Source organism: Natator depressus, chromosome 9 (genome assembly GCF_965152275.1).
Source record: "Natator depressus isolate rNatDep1 chromosome 9, rNatDep2.hap1, whole genome shotgun sequence".
Classification (NCBI taxonomy): Eukaryota; Metazoa; Chordata; order Testudines; family Cheloniidae; genus Natator; species Natator depressus.
In genome coordinates, this window is record NC_134242.1 from 100,740,202 (window position 1) to 100,759,058 (window position 18,857).

At 50.8% G+C, this 18,857-nt stretch overlaps 1 protein-coding gene across 9 annotated transcripts in view; it reads left to right on the forward strand.

Annotated features, from left to right (window-relative positions):
• The window catches only part of DLG3 (discs large MAGUK scaffold protein 3), a 174,369-nt gene that overhangs the window by 129,136 nt on the left and 26,376 nt on the right, over positions 1 to 18,857 (forward strand). For all 9 annotated transcript variants that reach the window (XM_074962798.1, XM_074962799.1, XM_074962800.1 and 6 more), the window contains one exon: positions 13,651 to 13,765. In XM_074962798.1, coding sequence (XP_074818899.1) covers positions 13,651 to 13,765 — 115 coding nt within the window. The remainder of the gene's footprint in view (positions 1 to 13,650; positions 13,766 to 18,857) is intronic.

The following is an 18,857-nucleotide window of genomic DNA, read 5'->3' on the forward strand; positions in this document are numbered from 1 at the left end:
TGTCTACTGGAAGCAGAGTTTGTCGGGGAGTCTGAGCAGGAGTGTAGGTGTTTTGTTTCTGTGATGGGAACAGTAAATCTAGTGCCATGGTGATGCTGAGGAGAAGCCAGCAGTGGACTCACATGAGATCCTGTGAAGAGGCGAAGCTTGCTGACTGCCCAGGAGACTGAGCACAGAAGCGGAAGAGCTGATCCTGCTAAGTATGTGGCATTGATCCCTACTTAGTAATGTGCTAACCTGGTAGCTGCTGTAGCCCACTGAAATAAGCTGGCCCTGAGCATGCTGGGCTAGGTTGTTTCTCTCCAGACTACTGCCACAGGGGGACTAGGATGGATGGGGGAGATAGCTCTTAGTGTATTAATCAGTTTTCAATTTGAAAGCAGTTGGTTCTGAAAAGTCCAAAAGGAGCTGGAGGTCTGTGCTCAGGGGCTGGATCCCTGTGAAGCTTGAGCAGGTGGTAAGAGTCTCTCTTTAAAAGATGCTAATTAAACATTGCTTTTAAAATTAACAGAATTGCCTTTAATCCCTTCACAAAGGTGTTAACAGCCAAGTGGTGCTGCCTGTGCCAGGCTGAGTGGCAGCATTTGGCAAGGCAACTAATCTGAAGTGTCCCTGAAAAAAGGGAACAGTTGGGTTCGGAGACCTTACTTTGCATGTCGCTGGGCAAAGTAGCTGTTTGTTATCTACTGACCCACTGGAAGGAATAAGGACAGCCACACTATGTCAGAACCATGGACCATCCTGTCTGGGCACCACAGACACAGGAAACTTGTAACTGAGTGGCTTCACTAGCCATACAAATGGCTAATGCTTTGTTGAATCCTACTGAGCTTTTGGCCGCCATGATATTTTGCTGCAGTTAGTTCCATATACTATGTGTTGTGGCTTTAAAATATGGATTTTCTTGTCAGTTTTAAACGGTTCCCTTTGATTTCTTTGTGCCCTTATTCTTGTATTATGAGTGTAATAGGAACATCCCTTCTCTTTACCATTCTTCTATACATTTCTATCACATCCCCTCTTAGTTTTTGTCTTCTCTAGGCTCTTTATTCCTTTTCTCTTCATATGGAAAGCTTTCCAGGCCGTTGATCATTTTTGTTGCCTTTCCCTGGACCTCTTCTGTTTCTTCTATCATTTCCAAGGCAGGTGTTTTGGGGGAAATGTTCATGTGATCCCTTCTTCTGTCACAAAGCCCGTCTGTGAAGGGAGGTGCAAAGGCTCTTCCTGGAGAGGAGCGCTTTGTGCAGCCCAAGGAGTATGGCATGTGGTGGTGTTTCAGGAAGTACTTTGTGCTCCTGTATTTCAGGTTCAGTTTGCAAAGTGAGATTTGGCAAAGAAACAAGCAGGTGTGGGCTGAGCATTTCTTAAATGTAGGAAAAGGCAGAGTGAGATTTTAAAATAAGCAGCTGGTTACACAGCTAATATGTTGTTGGGGTTTGTAGCCCATGGCCTTCGTGTACTGTATGTTACATGTCAAGTGTCATAATATGATGGCCTCAGGTGCACACGTGCATTAAAGACCATTGGAATGATCTGTTGTCTGCATGGAGAAAAGCAATATAATCCCTAGAAAAATGTTAGATATTGAAGAGGTGAGCAGAGCCCTAGACTGCTGAGGCAAGTCAGTCAGCTGAATGGCTCCATGACCCACGTGCTTCCTCCAGATCAGAATCTGCTTGTGCTTTGCTGCTTTCAATCCAGCCTAGGCAGAGAGGACGGTAAGTATTTGGGTGTGTGGGATCCTGCCTATAACTAAAACCAAAAGTGGAAGGCCTGGCCTTCTGAGGCAGTTAGGATCTCTCTAACTCATGGGAGGTGCGGGGAGGCCTTCCTTTGAGAGCAGTTAGAAGGCAACAAATCAAAGCAAAGAGTAGTAAACAGCTAATCTGGATAGGCCGGTGTAGTGAGTATCCCAATACCTCCTCCTAGGGATGGTAATAAATTATAAGGAAATGCAAAATAATATGTCCAGACGTTCAACGAAATCATGGGTCAGTATTACGGATGATAGACTGAGAGCTCAAAAGAATTGGGACCCTAAGAGCAACCCTAGAGAAGGAGAATCCGGTCAGAATGGCACTGGTAGCAACAATGGTCCCTGCTTATGCACAAAGAAAAAGGAATGGTAAACCAAGGAGCAGATGAGAACCTGTGATTGCAGTGGGCATGAACACAAGACACAGGCATTTAGAAAGCAGTGGATATGAACTTTCCCTGTTCAGAGCCTGGCAATGCAGGCCCATAGGAAGGAGCTGGCAGAAACTAACCCTTATCAGCAGAGATGCAGGATCTGCAGACTTATCCCCTCCAAGCCCCATGTGATTGATTGCAGGAGCGGCTTGGGGTGCTTGCCTGGGGCTGTGGTAAGTGAATGCACCCTTTTTCATGCTGCTGAGTGCCAGAGCTCGCACATGGAAATTCTGGGTTACTGCTGACACTTAGTCACTTGCCCAAATCCCAACAACTTGTGTATCTTCTTAATGCCAGGAATTCTGCTTCTCTTCACCCCAAACAAACAGGTCAAAGATAAAATCATGGTGAGGCAAGTTACTTCTGTCTTCTAAGCACCTGTGCATAGAGATGCTAGCTTGGTGCAAAGCCTTTGGAGGTTACCTCAAGTCTTCTAAAAGAAAAAGCCACTTCCAAGTGCTGTTCTGTGTTGTGATTATAAAAGGAGCCCTTTCATGTTTCTCTCTCTTCCTGTCAACTTCGCTGTACATGGGCACAAAGGCCAAGTTTTGGCAATGCCATAAATATCCAGGAAGGAGTTATTGTCAGGCATGTGACCCAAGCCAGGTGCTCCCTTCATTTTAAAATGTAAGAACTTTACTGTGGTTACTCTTCCTGCAGCTGACTTCAGAAGGGAACAGGAAACCATGGAGCAGGTACAGTGATTTTAGAAAGTCACATGGCATTACTCAGGATCATGCCTCAGCCCCTCTCCTCCAAACATACAAAGCGGTCACTGCCAGAGGTACATGCTGGACGCAGTCAGGAGAAATGAATGAATTAACCCCAAAGTTCAAAGGGAGAGACAGTAACGGCAATAAAATAAGTCATTCTTTTCTGCTTTAAAAGTCACTGACTGTAACTTTAGCACAAGGCAAGTCACAGGTTCCATAAGTGAAAGCAATGGACCGTTACAGGAACTGCTCCCTTTCTTCCCTCTGCAATGAGGCTGCCCATGGATGGTCCCAGACCATAGAGACTTGTTCCGTGGAGTCTGAGGCTGTGGCAACGTACTCCGCAAGCCTTCCCACCTCTCCTCAGAGTGTGGTGTCCCTTCCCTGGCTTTGCAGGTGGATGCAGCCAGCCTGTGCCCTGCTGAGGTTCATCCGTCCTGGGCAGCACTTCCTGCTAGAAATAGTCGTCATGGGTCCTGTTGAGTTTTGCTACTCTAGGTATGATTCACAGTTGCTTCCTTGCCCACTGGGTCTTCAATCTTATGGGATGTTGGTTGGCTCTGAGCACAACTCCCACAGGCAGGGCTCCTTGTATCCTCAGGAGCGGCTCCTTTCCAGCTTTTACTGTCGCTTTGCTGAGACTCTCCTCTTTTCTCACGTGGCTCCTTGATGGCTTTCATTTCCTCCTGTTTCACTGTTTCCTGGTGTCCTAGAAAGCAGCTGTTCAGTGACATGCTGTTGACCAGCCCCTTTTGGGGGTTAGTGGAGAAGCCTAGGTTGGTAATCTGCAGGGGACACTTAGTATCACCAGCTAAGGGTCCAGTGTCATAGTAGGTGAAATCCGAGAGAGCCCTTTTGTACTGGGCCAGAGACCCACAGTCTGCAGGGTGCAATGTTCTTCATGAAGTGACATTTAGTGGGAGGGAGATTCTGGGCCCAGTCACTTGCTCAGGTTGACGTGCAGGGCTTTGCTGCTCAGTACAGGAAGCTGCTTACCGACAATTCTGTGCAACCTGCAGCTGAACTGCAGGAAACTATGCAAACAGGCATGAAGATCTAACTTAATCCCAGAAGTTAGGCCTGCAATCCCAGCCCCTGATCTTAACTGATCTGTACTAAATCGTCACAGCCCACATGGTACACGAGGTCCTATACCGCTCTTGCACACTTATGGGACTCCCGGCAAGTCCTGCTTCAGCCACAACTCTGGCACTGATGGGTGGCAGTTGTGTCCTGGGGGGGGGGGGGGGGGTTGCTTTTTCTTGGGGCTGTTGGGTTAAGGCCTGGCTGCTTTGCTGTTTTGGCTTCGCTCATTGAATGCGTTTACCATAGAAACAAAGAAGAAGGAGTGCTTGGTTCACAATAAACAGGAGCCCACATGGAATTGTAACTAAGGCCATTAACACCCAGGCTCATTATTCTACTGTGGGGGTGGAGAGGCAGAGAGAGATGCAGACAATAGCCCGATGGATTTCTAATCCTAGAGCAGCATGGTTTGGGGAGTTCCAGTCCTTTCAGGCTTGCTGTGGAAAGAATTCAGAGCACAGAGATTTCTTCAGGGTGGGTGTGGGGGTAGTGTTGCCCTGTGGCCTCAAGGGACAGATCTCTACTTCACGAGACTCGACAACATGCAGCGTGGCATATATGTTCAGGTCAGTAAGCCTGCCTGGCGAGAGGAATGGCTCTAGAGGCTCTTCACCAAGGTGCGAAGTAGAAACAATAAATCCTCCTCCTCTCTTAATGTAGGACTTAGTATCCCCAGTTCTCTGGCTCAGCTCCCCAGTGAGACATTGTATACAGCAGTGACACTTAAATGGAGAGGCAATGTTATTTGTTACCATTTGGTCAGATGAGTTGTGTGTTCTCTTAACAGCCTGCCATGAGAGCATGGGCTGGACGGGGAACCACAGTAAGCCTGCTGCTCCTCCCAGCTGTGCTGGGGACTAGCTTGCAGTGTAGCAGTTCATGCTGATAGCCTCTCTCAGCTCCCAGTCCATAAGCAAAAAGAAAAGGAGTACTTGTGGCACCTTAGAGACTAACCAATTTATTTGAGCATAAGCTTTCGTGAGCTACAGCTCACTTCATCGGATGCATACTGTGGAAAGTGTAGAAGATCTTTTTATACACACAAAGCATGAAAAAATACCTCCACCTACCCCACTCTCCTGCTGGTAATAGCTTATCTAAAGTGATCACTCTCCTTACAATGTGTATGATAATCAAGCTGGGCCATTTCCAGCACAAATCCAGGTTTTCTCCTCCCCCCTCCCCCACACACACAAACCCACTCTCCTGTTGGTAATAGCAATAATGTCATGCCTAACCTGGTGGCTGAACTTTGTGACTTTGTCCTTACCCATAACTATTTTACATTTGAGGACAATGTATACCTTCAAATCAGCGGCACTGCTATGGGTACCCGCATGGCCCCACAGTATGCCAACATTTTTATGGCTGACTTAGAACAACGCTTCCTCAGCTCTCATCCCCTAACACCCCTACTCTACTTGCGCTATATTGATGACATCTTCATCATCTGGACCCATGGAAAAGAAGCCCTTGAGGAATTCCAGGGCCTAATAACATCACAGGGCCTAATAACATCAGCCACACTATCAGAGGCTCATTCACCTGCACATCCACCAATGTGATATATGCCATCATGTGCCAGCAATGCCCCTCTGTCATGTACATTGGTCAAACTGGACAGTCTCTACGTAAAAGAATAAATGGACACAAATCAGATGTCAAGAATTATAACATTCATAAACCAGTCGGAGAACACTTCAATCTCTCTGGTCATGCGATTACAGACAGGAAAGTTGCAATATTACAACAAAAAAAACTTCAAATCCAGACTCCAGCGAGAGACTGCTGAATTGGAATTCATTTGCAAATTGGATACAATTAACTTAGGCTTGAATAGAGACTGGGAGTGGGTAAGTCATTATGCAAGGTAGCCTATTTCCCCTTGTTTTTTCCTCCCCTCCCCGCCCCCCGACATTCTTGTTAAACCCTGGATTTGTGCTGGAAATGGCCCACCTTGATTATCATACACATTGTCAGGAGAGTGGTCACTTTAGATAAGCTATTACCAACAGGAGAGTGGGGGGGGAGGGGGGAGAGAACCTGCATTTGTGCTGGAAATGGCCCAACTTGATTATCATACACATTGTAAGGAGAGTGATCACTTTAGATAAGCTATTACCAGCAGGAGAGTGGGGTAGGTGGAGGTATTTTTTTCATGCTTTGTGTGTATAAAAAGATCTTCTACACTTTCCACAGTATGCATCCGATGAAGTGAGCTGTAGCTCACGAAAGCTTATGCTCAAATAAATTGGTTAGTCTCTGAGGTGCCACAAGTACTCCTTTTCTTTTTGTGAATACAGACTAACACGGCTGTTACTCTGAAACCAGTCCATAAGCAGTCACTCTCCCCAGCTACCTAGCCACCGAGCAAACATTGATTTGACAGTCCCAAGAGGTCCTCTGCCAATAGAGTACCAAGTGAAGCTGGGTCCCAGAGCAAATGCACTTGAGTGAGTGCACCCTGTGCCTTTCCCACCAGCCATACACCCGCCTCATAATGGGACCACAGCTCTGACTCCTCCAACCAGGGCCTGGACTTGCTAGCCAGCCACCCATTCCTTCCTGGGCTGGCCTTTCTTCTCCTCTGTTCTTTTCCCATTCCCTATGCCCCTGCCTAGTGTGCTGTTCCCCACCCTGGTCACTTAGATCCGCTCAGAGAGGGTGCCGAGCATGGAGAAGAGGGCTTTGCTACTGCACTGCTTGCCAAGTATGTGTGTGTGTCAGGCGAGTGGGAGACCGAGGCCCTGCCCAGCTGTTCCCGCTCAGGCTGTGATGGGCAGCCTGGGGATGAGGAGCCTTCACTCGGCTCAGTATGCGCTACTCTTAGCTAGCTGCTCAAAATAAAATCAGCGTTGCTGAACTGGGGTGGCTGCAGGTATTGTAGGGCCCTCCTTGCTCGTCTGTCTGGCTCCCACTCGCACCAAACCAGTAACAGCCCCCAGATGCCTTGGGCTCTCTGTTTTGCCTCCACTCAGCTTTGGGCCCTTTGACCCTGTAGCGGGGCTTGGAAGCTAGGCAATGGCACTGTGAATGGGAGTGGGGGAGCTTACACAGCAGGAATGCAGGGCCTTGCAGGAAAGAAAGCTCTGAGTGGTGGGTTAGAGGTGCAGGATCCGAGCACCTTGGTAGCCTGGGCTCTTTCCAGAACCAACGTCTTTACTGCCTCTTTAGTCATCTGGAGAACTGGTCATTGCCTGGTGTCCTGAGCAAACGCTGGTCTAGTCTGCTCTAGTGCAAGGGTGTGTCTCTCTGCACAGTGTGTCAGGGACACTGCTCAGCACCTTGGCCTTTGCTGTAGCTAATGGTTACCAGGCTGGCAGCAGCAGAGTGGGAGTTGGAGCAGTCCCCTCCCCTTCCCCATCCCTACTAGTGAGCTGTTCCACACTGATCCTGCTGCTAGTTAATATTAAACCTGCTCCCTGCCCCCAGCCCTTTCTGGCTGTTTGTCTCCTCCTAAACCAAGCCATTGGCTTTCTCTGGCAGGAATTAGGTTCATCTGTCAGCAGGCAGAAAGGGTTTGTGTGTAACAAGGGCTGGGAGGTCCTTGATCAACTCAGGACAGCCTGTGGGAAAGGCAGGGAGCTGGACTCCTCCCCCTAGTGACGTGGGAGACAGGACAGCTGTGACCCAGTGGAGTGCTTGGGTATGTGCAGGGTGCTGCTTCTCTGAAATGGGGGATGCCACATTTCATCTGGCTCCTCCAAATGGTGGCCAGACTGAGCTAAGCAGAGAGGGCATCTGATGGGGATCCTGGGGTAGGAAGCCATGTGTGACCCACAAATAATGTTCTAGCCCAGGGATCGGCAACCTTTAGCACACAATCCATCAGGGAAATCCGCTGGCGGGCTGGGCCAGTTTCTTTACCTTCTGCGTCCGCAGGTTCAGCCGATCGCAGCTCCCACTGGCCGCAGTTCGCCGCTCCAGGCCAGTGGGGGCTGAGGGAAGCAGCATGTGCTGAGGGATGTGCTGGCCGCCGCTTCCTGCATCCCCCATTGGCCTGGAACAGCAAACTGCGGCCAGCGGGAGCTGCGGCCAGCGGGAGCTGCGATCAGCCAAACCTGCGGCCGCGGCAGGTAAACAAACCGGCCCGGCCCACCAGCGGATTTCCCTGATGAGCCACGTGCCAAGGGTTGCCGATCCCTGTTCTAGCCTCTTATAGGCATGGGCAGTAAGTGCTGGATCTCGGGGTCTCGGGCTGTTATTTCACTAGGAACACTGCTGCAGCTGGCTGGAACGCCAAGGTTGCTTGTTAGCCTGTCCCCAAAGGGACAGACAGACACCTACTGTCCCGGGAAACTCAGTGGTGACTTGTTCCACTTATGTAAAAAGGCAATTGCTGGGCCCCAAACTGCTTCACCTGCTGAGGGCAAAAACAGAAAGCTTTCCCCTTAGACTTGGGTAACCAAAACCAAAATAGCCAACTGGGTTGTACTGGGCTGTTTGGTGCCAGCCTGTATGTGGCTCTTTGACTTTAAGTTAAATTGGCAAAAAAATCAACTTCCTGATTAAAAAGCAGATGATGGTGTTTGAATGTTCTCGTAGCAAATGACTATCCTGGCCTCTTGTCAGCACATGGTACAGGGTAGTGGAGATCTGCCTTTCCAGGCTCTATCTTTTGATTTAATACACTTGTAATGAAACCTAGTGAGTAACGCTTCTCTGGAGAAGGGGATGCCCTGTGGCTGGAGAAGTGTCTTTTCTTTGTCTCATGACATTCCGTTCGGCTTTTGCTGAGGTAGGCTGTTAAAAATTGCCGGTTTCCTTTTCGCTTTTGTGTTCCTTAAGCAAACGGTGGAATAACTGAACAGGAACTTTGTAATGCTGGCTCCGGCTGCTACTGTAGCAGCAACAGATGCCATGCTGGCAGTACCTTGGAGCTTTCGGCCCGCCTGTAGCAAGTGTGGGGCGGGGAGGGGACGAGCCAGACCCAGCAGCCTAAGCCCCCTTTCTGGGGGCACCACATGGGAAAGGAGCTCCTGCGACTCCCAGGTAGGGGAAGAGAGAGAGAGAACTAGCTCAGGTTTCTCCTAACCACCCCATGGAAACCCATTTTCCCTTATTCTCTCTTCCTCCTCCTCAGAACAGCAGCCTTCTGCTGCCATGAATCCTGTAGCTCAAGTGGTAGCAGTCTGTGCTTCAGTGCTGAAGGTTCCACATTCAAACCCTGCTGATGATGCGTGGTGGGGAGGTTGTTACAGATGTGCGTAATATTTAACTCTCTTAAAAAAAACACATCAGGAAATCGCATGCCAAAGCTGTTAAAAGAACACTGTTTAGGATGCAAAGACAAACACTCAAAAGTTAAGTAATGCCAAATGTACGGTTGCCTATACAATTTTAATTTGGTCCCTTTGCGCATGTGTGTTATGATGTTTTTTCCACAGGACTCCTGCTTCCTGTAGTGCCCAGAAGAGAGACTCATGGGGGCAGAATTAATTCTGCATAGGCAGGTGTAAAACTGGCATTTCCTAACTTTAGTGTGCTTGACTCTGCAACCTAAATGACATTTGAAGAGGCATTTTGTTTGGCTTTTGTGTGCATAATTTTTTTTTTAACTTTGGGCAAAATACGTTTAGTTCCTGGGGAGTGGGATGGAGGACCAGGGAAGGGTAGACTTTCTTGACTTTATAAAAGTCCTTATGACCTTCTTGTGAACATCAATGGACATGTGTAGTGTAGCTTTGGGGTGTCATGCAAGCTAGCAGAGCTTCAGAGGCCTGTTCTGTGCATCTCCAGCTCAGACCCTTTGTTTTTTAGCCTCACTCTGGCAGTTCAGTATAAAAAGGTTGTTCCAAGAATGCTACGGCTGCACAGTTAAGTGGTGGAAAGTCAGGAAATGCCAAGAGTTCAGGTTGCATAACCCTAACCCCGCCCCCTTTGTGCATTTGTATTGATATGGTAGTCTTTAATTATATTGTCACATACTGTTATTCAAATGCCATAATACGTATCTTTTTGTACAGCTTTGCTAGACATGTGCAGTATCTTGTAGTTGTGTATGCTAGGTAATCAATCCATGAAAGCTTTTTGAAGTAGTACAGCGAATGCTGTTATGTACAGCATATGACAGAAGTTACAACGTACTCATGGTCAAAGTTATGTAGAGTAGGTAGGCCCTGGTCCTGTGCAGAGCCCCATTGACTTCAGTGGGGCTGTGCTGACACAGTCTGCCCATACGCAGCTCAATGAAATTCCATGAGTCTCAGCTGTGAACTTCGCTCTGCAACGAACAACCTCGCTCAGCCCCTGAATTGCATGCAAGGATGGACGTGCTGCTGGTTTAACAAGTAGTACATTGCTGACAAAATTACTGTAGCTACCTTATAGTGAAGAGAGCTTGTCTGAAAAGTCTGTCAGTAAAGATAAGGTTGAACCATTCTGACAGAAATCACATGAAATTACAAGGGTGCAAAGCCTTTTATGCTGTTGGCATGTACCTAAGGTTACTAAAAACTCTGATACTGGTGTATTTGAGAAAGTGCGTGACCATGTAAACTATCAATGCACCTGCACAGGGGACAAAACTAAAGACACACCATCAGCTTACACACCATACGGTGACTTAAATTTCCCCCCGATACGTTTAACGAAAGCATATTAAGGTAACGCCAGGGGACACGAAAACTGAAAGAAGAGGACCAATATTTCTCTGTCCTCCATGTGCTTCCTGTGTGTGACAGCACAATGTGTCTGGTCAGTGTCTCTGCTTCCCCTGTTGTCTGTGTGGAGCTCTCACAGCAAGAGGGGAGAGGAGAACATCCTAGAGAAGGGAAGTGTGTCTGGAAAAGCTCACATGTTGGCTGGGGTCTTGCACAGGACCTGAAATGACTTTTCAGTCGTGTGGTTTTTTTTGTTTTGTTCTGTTTTTTCAAACAGAATCCTAGATTCAAGTTGCTTCCTTTGGCATTTTCTGACTCTTGCGTGTTTAACCATTCAACCCTACCATTATACGGCTGTAGTTTTTTGGCTGGATTAATACTTTGTGAGGAGGAAACTGGTGCAGCAAAAGGTAGAACACAACAGCAACATTACCATTAAAAGGAGGGAGAGTGTCTGGGAGATAAACGCTGAGTCTAAACTGCACTGCAAGAAACAACGGCATCCCCTAAAGCAATCAGAGCAGCCGCTCTGCTCAGCGCTCCAGGTCCAAGTGCATTTCTAAGGGTGTCTTCAGCTCTAGCAGCAGCTGCCCAGACTTTTTAGGAAAAAAACAAAAGGCCATCACTTGCTAAGTAGCTGCGGTAGGCCTGTTCCCAAGGAGGGGACTCTGGGAGCCCTGGGCTGCAAAGCAGGAAGAATTCAAGCCACGGAGCAGCACTCGGGTTGGGGAGTAGGGTTGTCTCCCCTGCTCCACACCTACAACCCTCAGGTTCCCTGATTCTGTTTCTCTCTCCTCCTTGCCCTGCTCAGGATCTTGTCTTGCACTGATCCTCCCAACTGAGGAAGGCTGCTCTGCTCTGTGAATCAGCAAGAGAATGGTTAAAACATAGAGTTCCCCTAACCCCACGTGACCCGAGCACGCTCTGTCTGCTATGCTCCCCACCCAGCCAAGGCAGCTTGGCACTGAATGAGACTTGGTTTTGCTCTTGGCCTCTGGATCTATCTCTTGGTGGAATCTGTGGCTGTATTTTGTCATCAACATATGTGAATGGTGCCTCCGTACTGGAAAGAGGCAGAAAGGGCCTGTATATGCGGTGGTAAGGACACAGCTTTTCTAAGCATGACAGATGGCCTGGGCAGATGTTTCCCCAGGAGTGCCTGCTATGCTGGAGGAGTGTGGGGGTGTCTCTTTCTCATGGGATTTGTGGGCTGTTGGTAAAACATACAATTTCATCACGGATTCCATGGCCTATGTGACTTCTTCAGCTTCAGCCCCTGTTGCCCGCGGCGGGGCCGGAGGAGCTGTGAGGTCCATCCCATCCGTCCATGTCGTGTGTGTCTCTCCTCTTCTCCCCCCCCCCCCCCGGGGCTCAGACTGTCAGTCCCTCTCCCCCCCATGGACAGGTTGCGGGCTTCCGTGACACAACCTGTCCATGACTTTTACTAAAAATAACTGTGACAGAATCTTAACCTTAGCTATTAAGTATCTCCAGCAGGAAGTGACTTTGTGTGTTCGCTGTGCTATGGCTGGATCAGTGACTTCCTTTCTTTTTATTGCCCCTGAGGAGCTTCCTCCTCCCCCAAAATCAGAATTTGAGGGATGGTGCTAGTGAGAGGAGAGTGCTGTGGCCCTTCTGCCCTGGAGTCTGGGACAGGTGGTCTCAGTCCCACTGTTTACAGAACAAATTCTCACAAATCCCCTAGCGAGTGAGTGGCAGCACAGGAACAATCTTTCTCTAAGCTGCTTCTGGTGAGCAGAACCCTTGTCTCCACCCTCCGCCTTCCTTCCCCGCCCTTTACACCCAGCTGAAGGTCAGCCTGGTGTCTGATGAGGGAGCTGGGAGGAGCGTCAGGTGTTGGGAACGAGGTTGCAAGCAGCTCACTGCAGGGTCTTGCCAGCTTCTCTGGAGCTCTCCCCAGCCAGTGAGTTACTGTTCAGCTTGTTCTACAGTTCCTGGGGGGAGGGATATGCAGTGAATTTGTTGTGTTCGTCCTCCTGCCTTCTCAGAACTGAGGCTTGACTTTGATTCTTCCCAAGTCACCCCATCCCAGCTGCCTGTGTGCACACTGACACCCCTCTGGCGTGAGGGACAGGCTGGGGGGCTACTTCCAAGAGGGTCCCCAAACTAGGGAGGCCTTTGGAACTGGAGAGTGAGCCCAGCTCCAGTGTGAGCTGTGAGCCCAGGGCTGCTGGTGCCCACGGAGCTGCACAGGACTTTCTCCTAGCTAGGCTGTTAACCTTGCCGTAGTATCCCGGCACCTTCCAGGGTGCGTTAAGTGACACGTTGGTCACGCCTTCCTCTGAAATACTTTGGTAAAGAGTCTATGCTGCTACTGGGGAGTAGCTGGCTTGGGAGCAGCAATGGGAGACCCTTGCAGTGGGCTGTTGCCCTGTCCCCAGAGGGTGCAACTGCTCCTGCCACTAGCTGGCTGGCCCAGCACTAGGATGCCTGGTTCCAAAAGGGTCATTCTCTGCAGCACAGGGCCCTGCACTAGGAAATGCTGTGTACAGCACACCCCTCTCTTCACTGGAAAGGTGATCAGGTTTGGGAGCACCCGGGCCCATGCACCTGCTGGCAGCTCTCTGAGCAGGGCAGCAGCAGATGATCCACTGCTCAGCTCTTGGATCTGCAGAAGTGCTACACAACAGGGATGGCTTCTCTTCCGTCACTCAAGAGCCTTGGTCTGTGCTCGAGGATGGCAAGCAGTGGGGCTCCCTCCCCACCACAGAGAACTAGTTGTTTTGCAGATAGACTAGATTTGGGGCCAAGGAGGCAGTGCCTGCTCTTTGCTCCTCGTGCCAGCACCTCATGCTCACACATCTGAGCAGAGAGATGGATCTGGTGAGATGCTGCAGTTTTATCCTCCCCTGTCCTGTGTCTGGGTCAGAGAGAAGTTGTGTCCCCTCCAACTAGGCTGCAGCTGCCTCCTTTCTATGAAGCTTATTTAACCTAGGAACATGCTTTCTGGCTCTCCCTGCTCCGTGGGACTGGGATGGTTTGGTGGGGGTATGACAGCCAGCTCCCTCCCTTCACTAACCATCCCTCTCTCTCCGTAGAGTACAGCCGCTTCGAATCCAAAATCCACGACTTAAGAGAACAAATGATGAACAGCAGCATGAGCTCTGGGTCGGGCTCGCTCCGGACAAGCGAGAAGAGATCTCTCTATGTCCGGTAAGGTACACTTCCTCCCCCTTTCCCAGGCTCACGAGGAGGGGGCTGCAGGGAACCCACCACCCACCCCTGGAGCTGCTGAGGTTTGGGTGGCCTAGTTCAGATGCTATGGGTGAAATCCTGGCCCAACTGAAGTAAAGGCAAAACTCCCATTGACTTCATTGAGCCAGGATTTCACCCCAAGCCTTCCCTTGGTAAACTGCAGTGTGAGGCCGTTCTGCCTGCAATGCGCCACCCCTGCTGCAGTGAAGTGTCGGGTGCTCTGTCCGCCCTTTGGAGTCACCTACTGTGGGGGACCTCTGCAGTGACTAGCTCCTGCTGGGCAGAGGTCACTGCAGCTCAGGCCCCACCTCTGAGCGTTTATACCAGGCCAGTCTCTGTGCAGAATCTCTTCCCTTTGCTTGCAGCACCCCAGGAGAGTTTTCTCTTCACCAGAGGGCAAGGTGGCTTTTCACAGCCGTGGTGCATATGTGCCCTCCGCAAGGGGCTCCCTTCTGGCCAGGCCTGAGCAGAAGCTGGCTGACAAATGCAGTTCTGTTGGAGCCCACTGAGGGCCCTGCAGGCTGTGAGCTGCATCACGCTTCTTAACCCAGGGAGGCGGGAGCTTGGCTGAACCTATCTTCCTAGAAATGTCTCTGGCCCCCAGGCCGTGCCTGCTGAGGGGAAATAGAACCTAAGTGCAACCTTGTAGCTTGACGATTCAACCCACCTCTCTGGCTTCCACAGCAGCCCTGACTAGGTCTGTTTACCTGTGCAGAGTCTGTGCTGTCCAACCTTCGCCTCATTATAGCCCTTGATACAGACCGCCCTGGAGGCATGAGGCCAAGTGCATGTTACTGAGGGAGCCGTGACTTTGGTGCTTATAATACCAAGCCCTAACGTTGCACTGAGGTAGCCCTTGCATTGCATTGAATCTCTAGTTCCCCCCTTTTTGAGATGCATCGCTTTCTAGTGCTGGTCTCTCTGCACAGAGCCTGTGGCAGATCCAGGCACAGGGCAGTGTTGTCTCTGACTCTCCAGGGAGTGGGCCATTTGGGACTGAAAGGACCAATAGGCAATAGGAGGAGAAATTCAAGTGGGTCTGCCAGGGGCTGGAGCGAGCACTAACCTGGAATCCTGACGTCCGAGGTCTGTCCTCTCTGCGTGGTTAGGGGTGCCCTGCATTTTCCCGTAGGAGGCACTTGGGGCAGGGAAGGCAAGCAGGTGACGCTCAGAACTTGGCGCACATCCTAGCAAGCCAGCCCCGTGGTGCAGTGAGCCCCGCTCGGGCAGAGGCTGCAATGGATGCCATGGAAGATGTAAAGCCCCCAGAGCTCATCTTGGCATGCAGTGCACAGGGAATTTCTGCTGGCTGCGGCTGGGGGTGTGGGTTCGTACCCTGAGTGGGGAGGACTGGAGATCTGGGCCGGGGCTTTCACTTCTGCTGCACCCCCAAGGGCTGTGATCGGGGTGTAGGATGCTTTCTGTGGAACTCCTCCCCTCTTTCCCCCAGTACATCCCTGAGGCAGGATCTGGCTGGAGGGGAGGGGAGCTCTTAGCTGGATTATTGCTTTGATCCCTGGACATGCTTATAGGTCAGAGCCAAGTTTGGAACGAGACGGGTTAAGTGACAGCTGCTATAGCCCCTTTATCCCCCCCAAGATAAAGGGGCTGTAGCACCGAGGGCTCCCCCTTACAGGGATCCAGCCATGCCCCCTTCTCTTTAGCCCAGGGCTGTGTGAGTGACTAAGTGTTTTCTTAAACTGCTAATTAAAATAACCCCACACATCTCCACCCAGCACTGTCTGCGCCGCAGAAGGGAGTAGGGCCTCTGGCTCCAAGCGGGCTTCCCAGAGGGGAATCTGCCAGCTGCAGTGAAGGCTGCTTCAGCTGTGTAGAGAGTCTGTAGGGCTGTACCTGCTCTGGGGCTCTACCTCCTGTCCTGTAGCACAGGAAGCCTCTCTGTGGTGAGTCCTGGCCTAGGGCTGTCACTGAGCCCAGGGGCCAGTTCTCCTGATGGCTCTAGTCCACGGTCTCTGCTGTACCGTAGCCCCGTGAGAACTCCCAGGAAAGGGTCCTGCGTGGGGCTCTCTGTGCGAGCCTTTCACTGTCTTGTGGCACTCCAGCCAGGGGAGAGCAGAGCCCATGGAGCTCCCAGGAGAGGAGTGCTGGGTCCTCTGCTGGAGGGGACGCTGGCCCTTCTCTGTAACTCCAGGCGCTCGGCCAGCAGCAGGTTATCTGTCTCTGATAGTCGCTTCCCTGAGGACTAGCATTTTCCCTCACGGGCTTGTAATTAAAAGGTGCAGGGCTCGTGCTAAATAAGCTGTGGTTTGAGGCACCCCTTGGTATTCCCGGGCCCTGCTCACGCTGTCACCCTCTCAGTTTGGGTCCAGCCCGGGAGGCCGAGCCAAGCTGCATGTGGCGACATGGGGGCTGGGGTATGTCTTAGTAAACGCCAGGAGCTGCTGTGCTGGCTGGCGTACCCAAGTGCTGGGTACTGAAGATGATGGTGCCCAAGGATGGCTGGTGGGTGCAATATCACAGTCTGGTTCCGGGAGCTGAGCTGTGGAAGGGCATGGGGGTTGGTGGGCAGTGTGACCGTTCCCTGTTCTCTGCGGTGCTTGGCGAATGGGAAGGCAGGTTGGCTCCCTTAGTGATGGTGACTAGCCAGGAGAGAATGATCTTTCCCTCTCACTCTGCTCACCCAAACTGCCTGGGGCACCTGGGGAAGGGGCAAGGAGAAGGAGCTACACCTGTACATGAGAGCGTCCCAGTGCGGATCTGTCAGCCTCCCATCAGCCTGTACTGTTCTGTGTCTTCCAGGTGTCAGGCCCTGTGGGGAGGTCGTGCAGTGTCCCCCTTGGGCCAAACAGGAGCTGGTGTGTACATCTGCCTTCCTTCTGGAAAGGGCTGGTCATGGGATATGGCTCAGATGACCACCCCACTCCTTCCTGCCGGGATGCATAAATGCATACAAGCCTGGGTGACTGATGAGCATCTCTTTCGAAGCATGATTTTTAACCTCAGCCTGCCCCTCCCCTGGCTCATCTCTAACCGCTGTCATTAATGGCAGTCCGGTTAAACCGTATTGGGCCATAGACTGTCAGTGGTTCCTGTGGTTTGTGACCACACTTCTCAAAGCCATTTTATACCTGTCTTGAGGAGCCCTGCCCCAACCCTTCTGGGTGGGGTAGTTTCGAGCACGATTTAGATGAAACTGGTTGAGCTGTCGTGCTGTGGACAGGACAGTAATTACTAGGTTTGCTGCCAAACTGCCTTAGTCAGTCCTCCAAGGCAATCCCACAGTGCATGGCATGACATCAGTAGGGGAAATGTTTGCCACACTGTCTTCCAAAGCAGGAAATAACCCCCTATTCTTGAGATGAACGCACCTGCATTCCCTGGCTGTGGATACCCCAGACCTCCCCTGCCGTTGGTTATAGATTGTTAGATTCCAAAGCCAGAAGGGACCATTGTGATTATCTAGTCTGACCTCCTGTATAGCATAGGCCAGAGACCTGCCCCAAAACATTTCTAGAGCAGAGCTTTTAGGAAAACAGCCCATCTTGATTTAAAAATTGTCAGTGATGGAGAATCCATCGTGAACCTTGGTAAATTGTTCCAATGGTTAATTACTCTCACTGTCAAAAATTTGCAGTCTGAATTTGTCTGACTTCAGCTTCCAGATGTTGGATCACATTAGACCTTTCTCTGCTAGACTGAAGAGCCTGTGATTAAATATTTGTTCCCAGTGTAGGTACTTATACACTGCAGTCAAGTCACCCCTTCACCTTGTCTGTAAGATAATGTGATTGTGCCATAGTTTAATGCACACTGGACGTCCCCCTCCCCCTGTGAGATGTAGGTCATTATGAATAGACTCATGGGACATCATGCCCCAGTGCCAGCCCTGTGATGCCCCAAGAGGCAAAGTGCATCTGAACTGGCTCCAAAGATCCTGGATAAGGCTTTACCTGGGCTGGGAAATAGATGTAAAACATATTCATGCTCATGTAACTGGGAGTGAGGCCAGGGACCAGCCAGCTGTGCTGCCCCTGCCTTGGCCCTCTTGCTATGTTGAATGCTCTAGTTTCTGTTCCCACTCCAAAGCCTAGGTACCTCAGGGTCATCTGGTACTGGCTGCTGTCAAGAGTGGGGTACTGAGCTGGATGCCCGTAGCTCTGCTCCAGTCTGGCAGTTGCAGCTGAAGAGAGTGGCTTCCTTCTAAGTCATCTGGCCTTTCCCCAGGGCTGGCATTGGAGACCCCAGACAATTGCTGTCACTCACAGAGCAGGGCAGCCTTGTGTGCATTCTGAGGCCAAGTCTTTTATCTTGGCTCCCAATGAGAGCTGATTCTCAGGAAACACTGAGCACCCCATCTACTGCCCCCAAGAATCGGGCCTTGCAGAGTCTCAGATAGGGCACCTAGAATCCCTAAGCCACTTTGGAAATGGTGGTGTGCAGCTTTCGGCCGTGCTGTGTGTATGGTCTGGGGCCCTGGCTGAATCCCGCTGGGGTCTGGAATTCGTCAAGTGTGTCGTGCCCATTTGTGGAGCCCTGTTGTACTCTCCATGGGACTGCTTTTTACTTTAATCCCAGACATAAGGCAGCTCACTTCCAGCGCTGGGTATGTTTCCCCGCCCCCCCCCCCCCCAAATCACTCAAAGAGGAGGGCAGTGCAGTGCAGCGCAGCCTGGTATCACTGATTCATAGAACCACAGTTTCTCCTCCCTGCCCCCAGGTGCCTGACTGCAGTGATTAGGGCATCCTCTACCCGCACAAGGTATGCGTTAGAACAACATCCAGCCTTGATTTGAACCAGAGAATGCTTCTGTTGGCCGATGATCGGCACTAATGAGCACCTAGTCTAGGCGAGGCCTTTGAGCGCGGCTCCATGTTCTGCATCAGATTGCTAATCCCAGGCAGGATTTGCCGCTCACCTTCTAGCTGCCAGTGTTAAACTCCCCCTGAGGCCCATGGGTAGCTTTCCTTCTCCTGTGTTGTCACGGTCATGCAGATTCTGCAGGTCAGATGCTACTCTCAGTGAAACCTGTATGGATCTTTTGTCCTCACACCCTCCACAAAGTGATGCCTGCCTCAGCCACAGAGCACG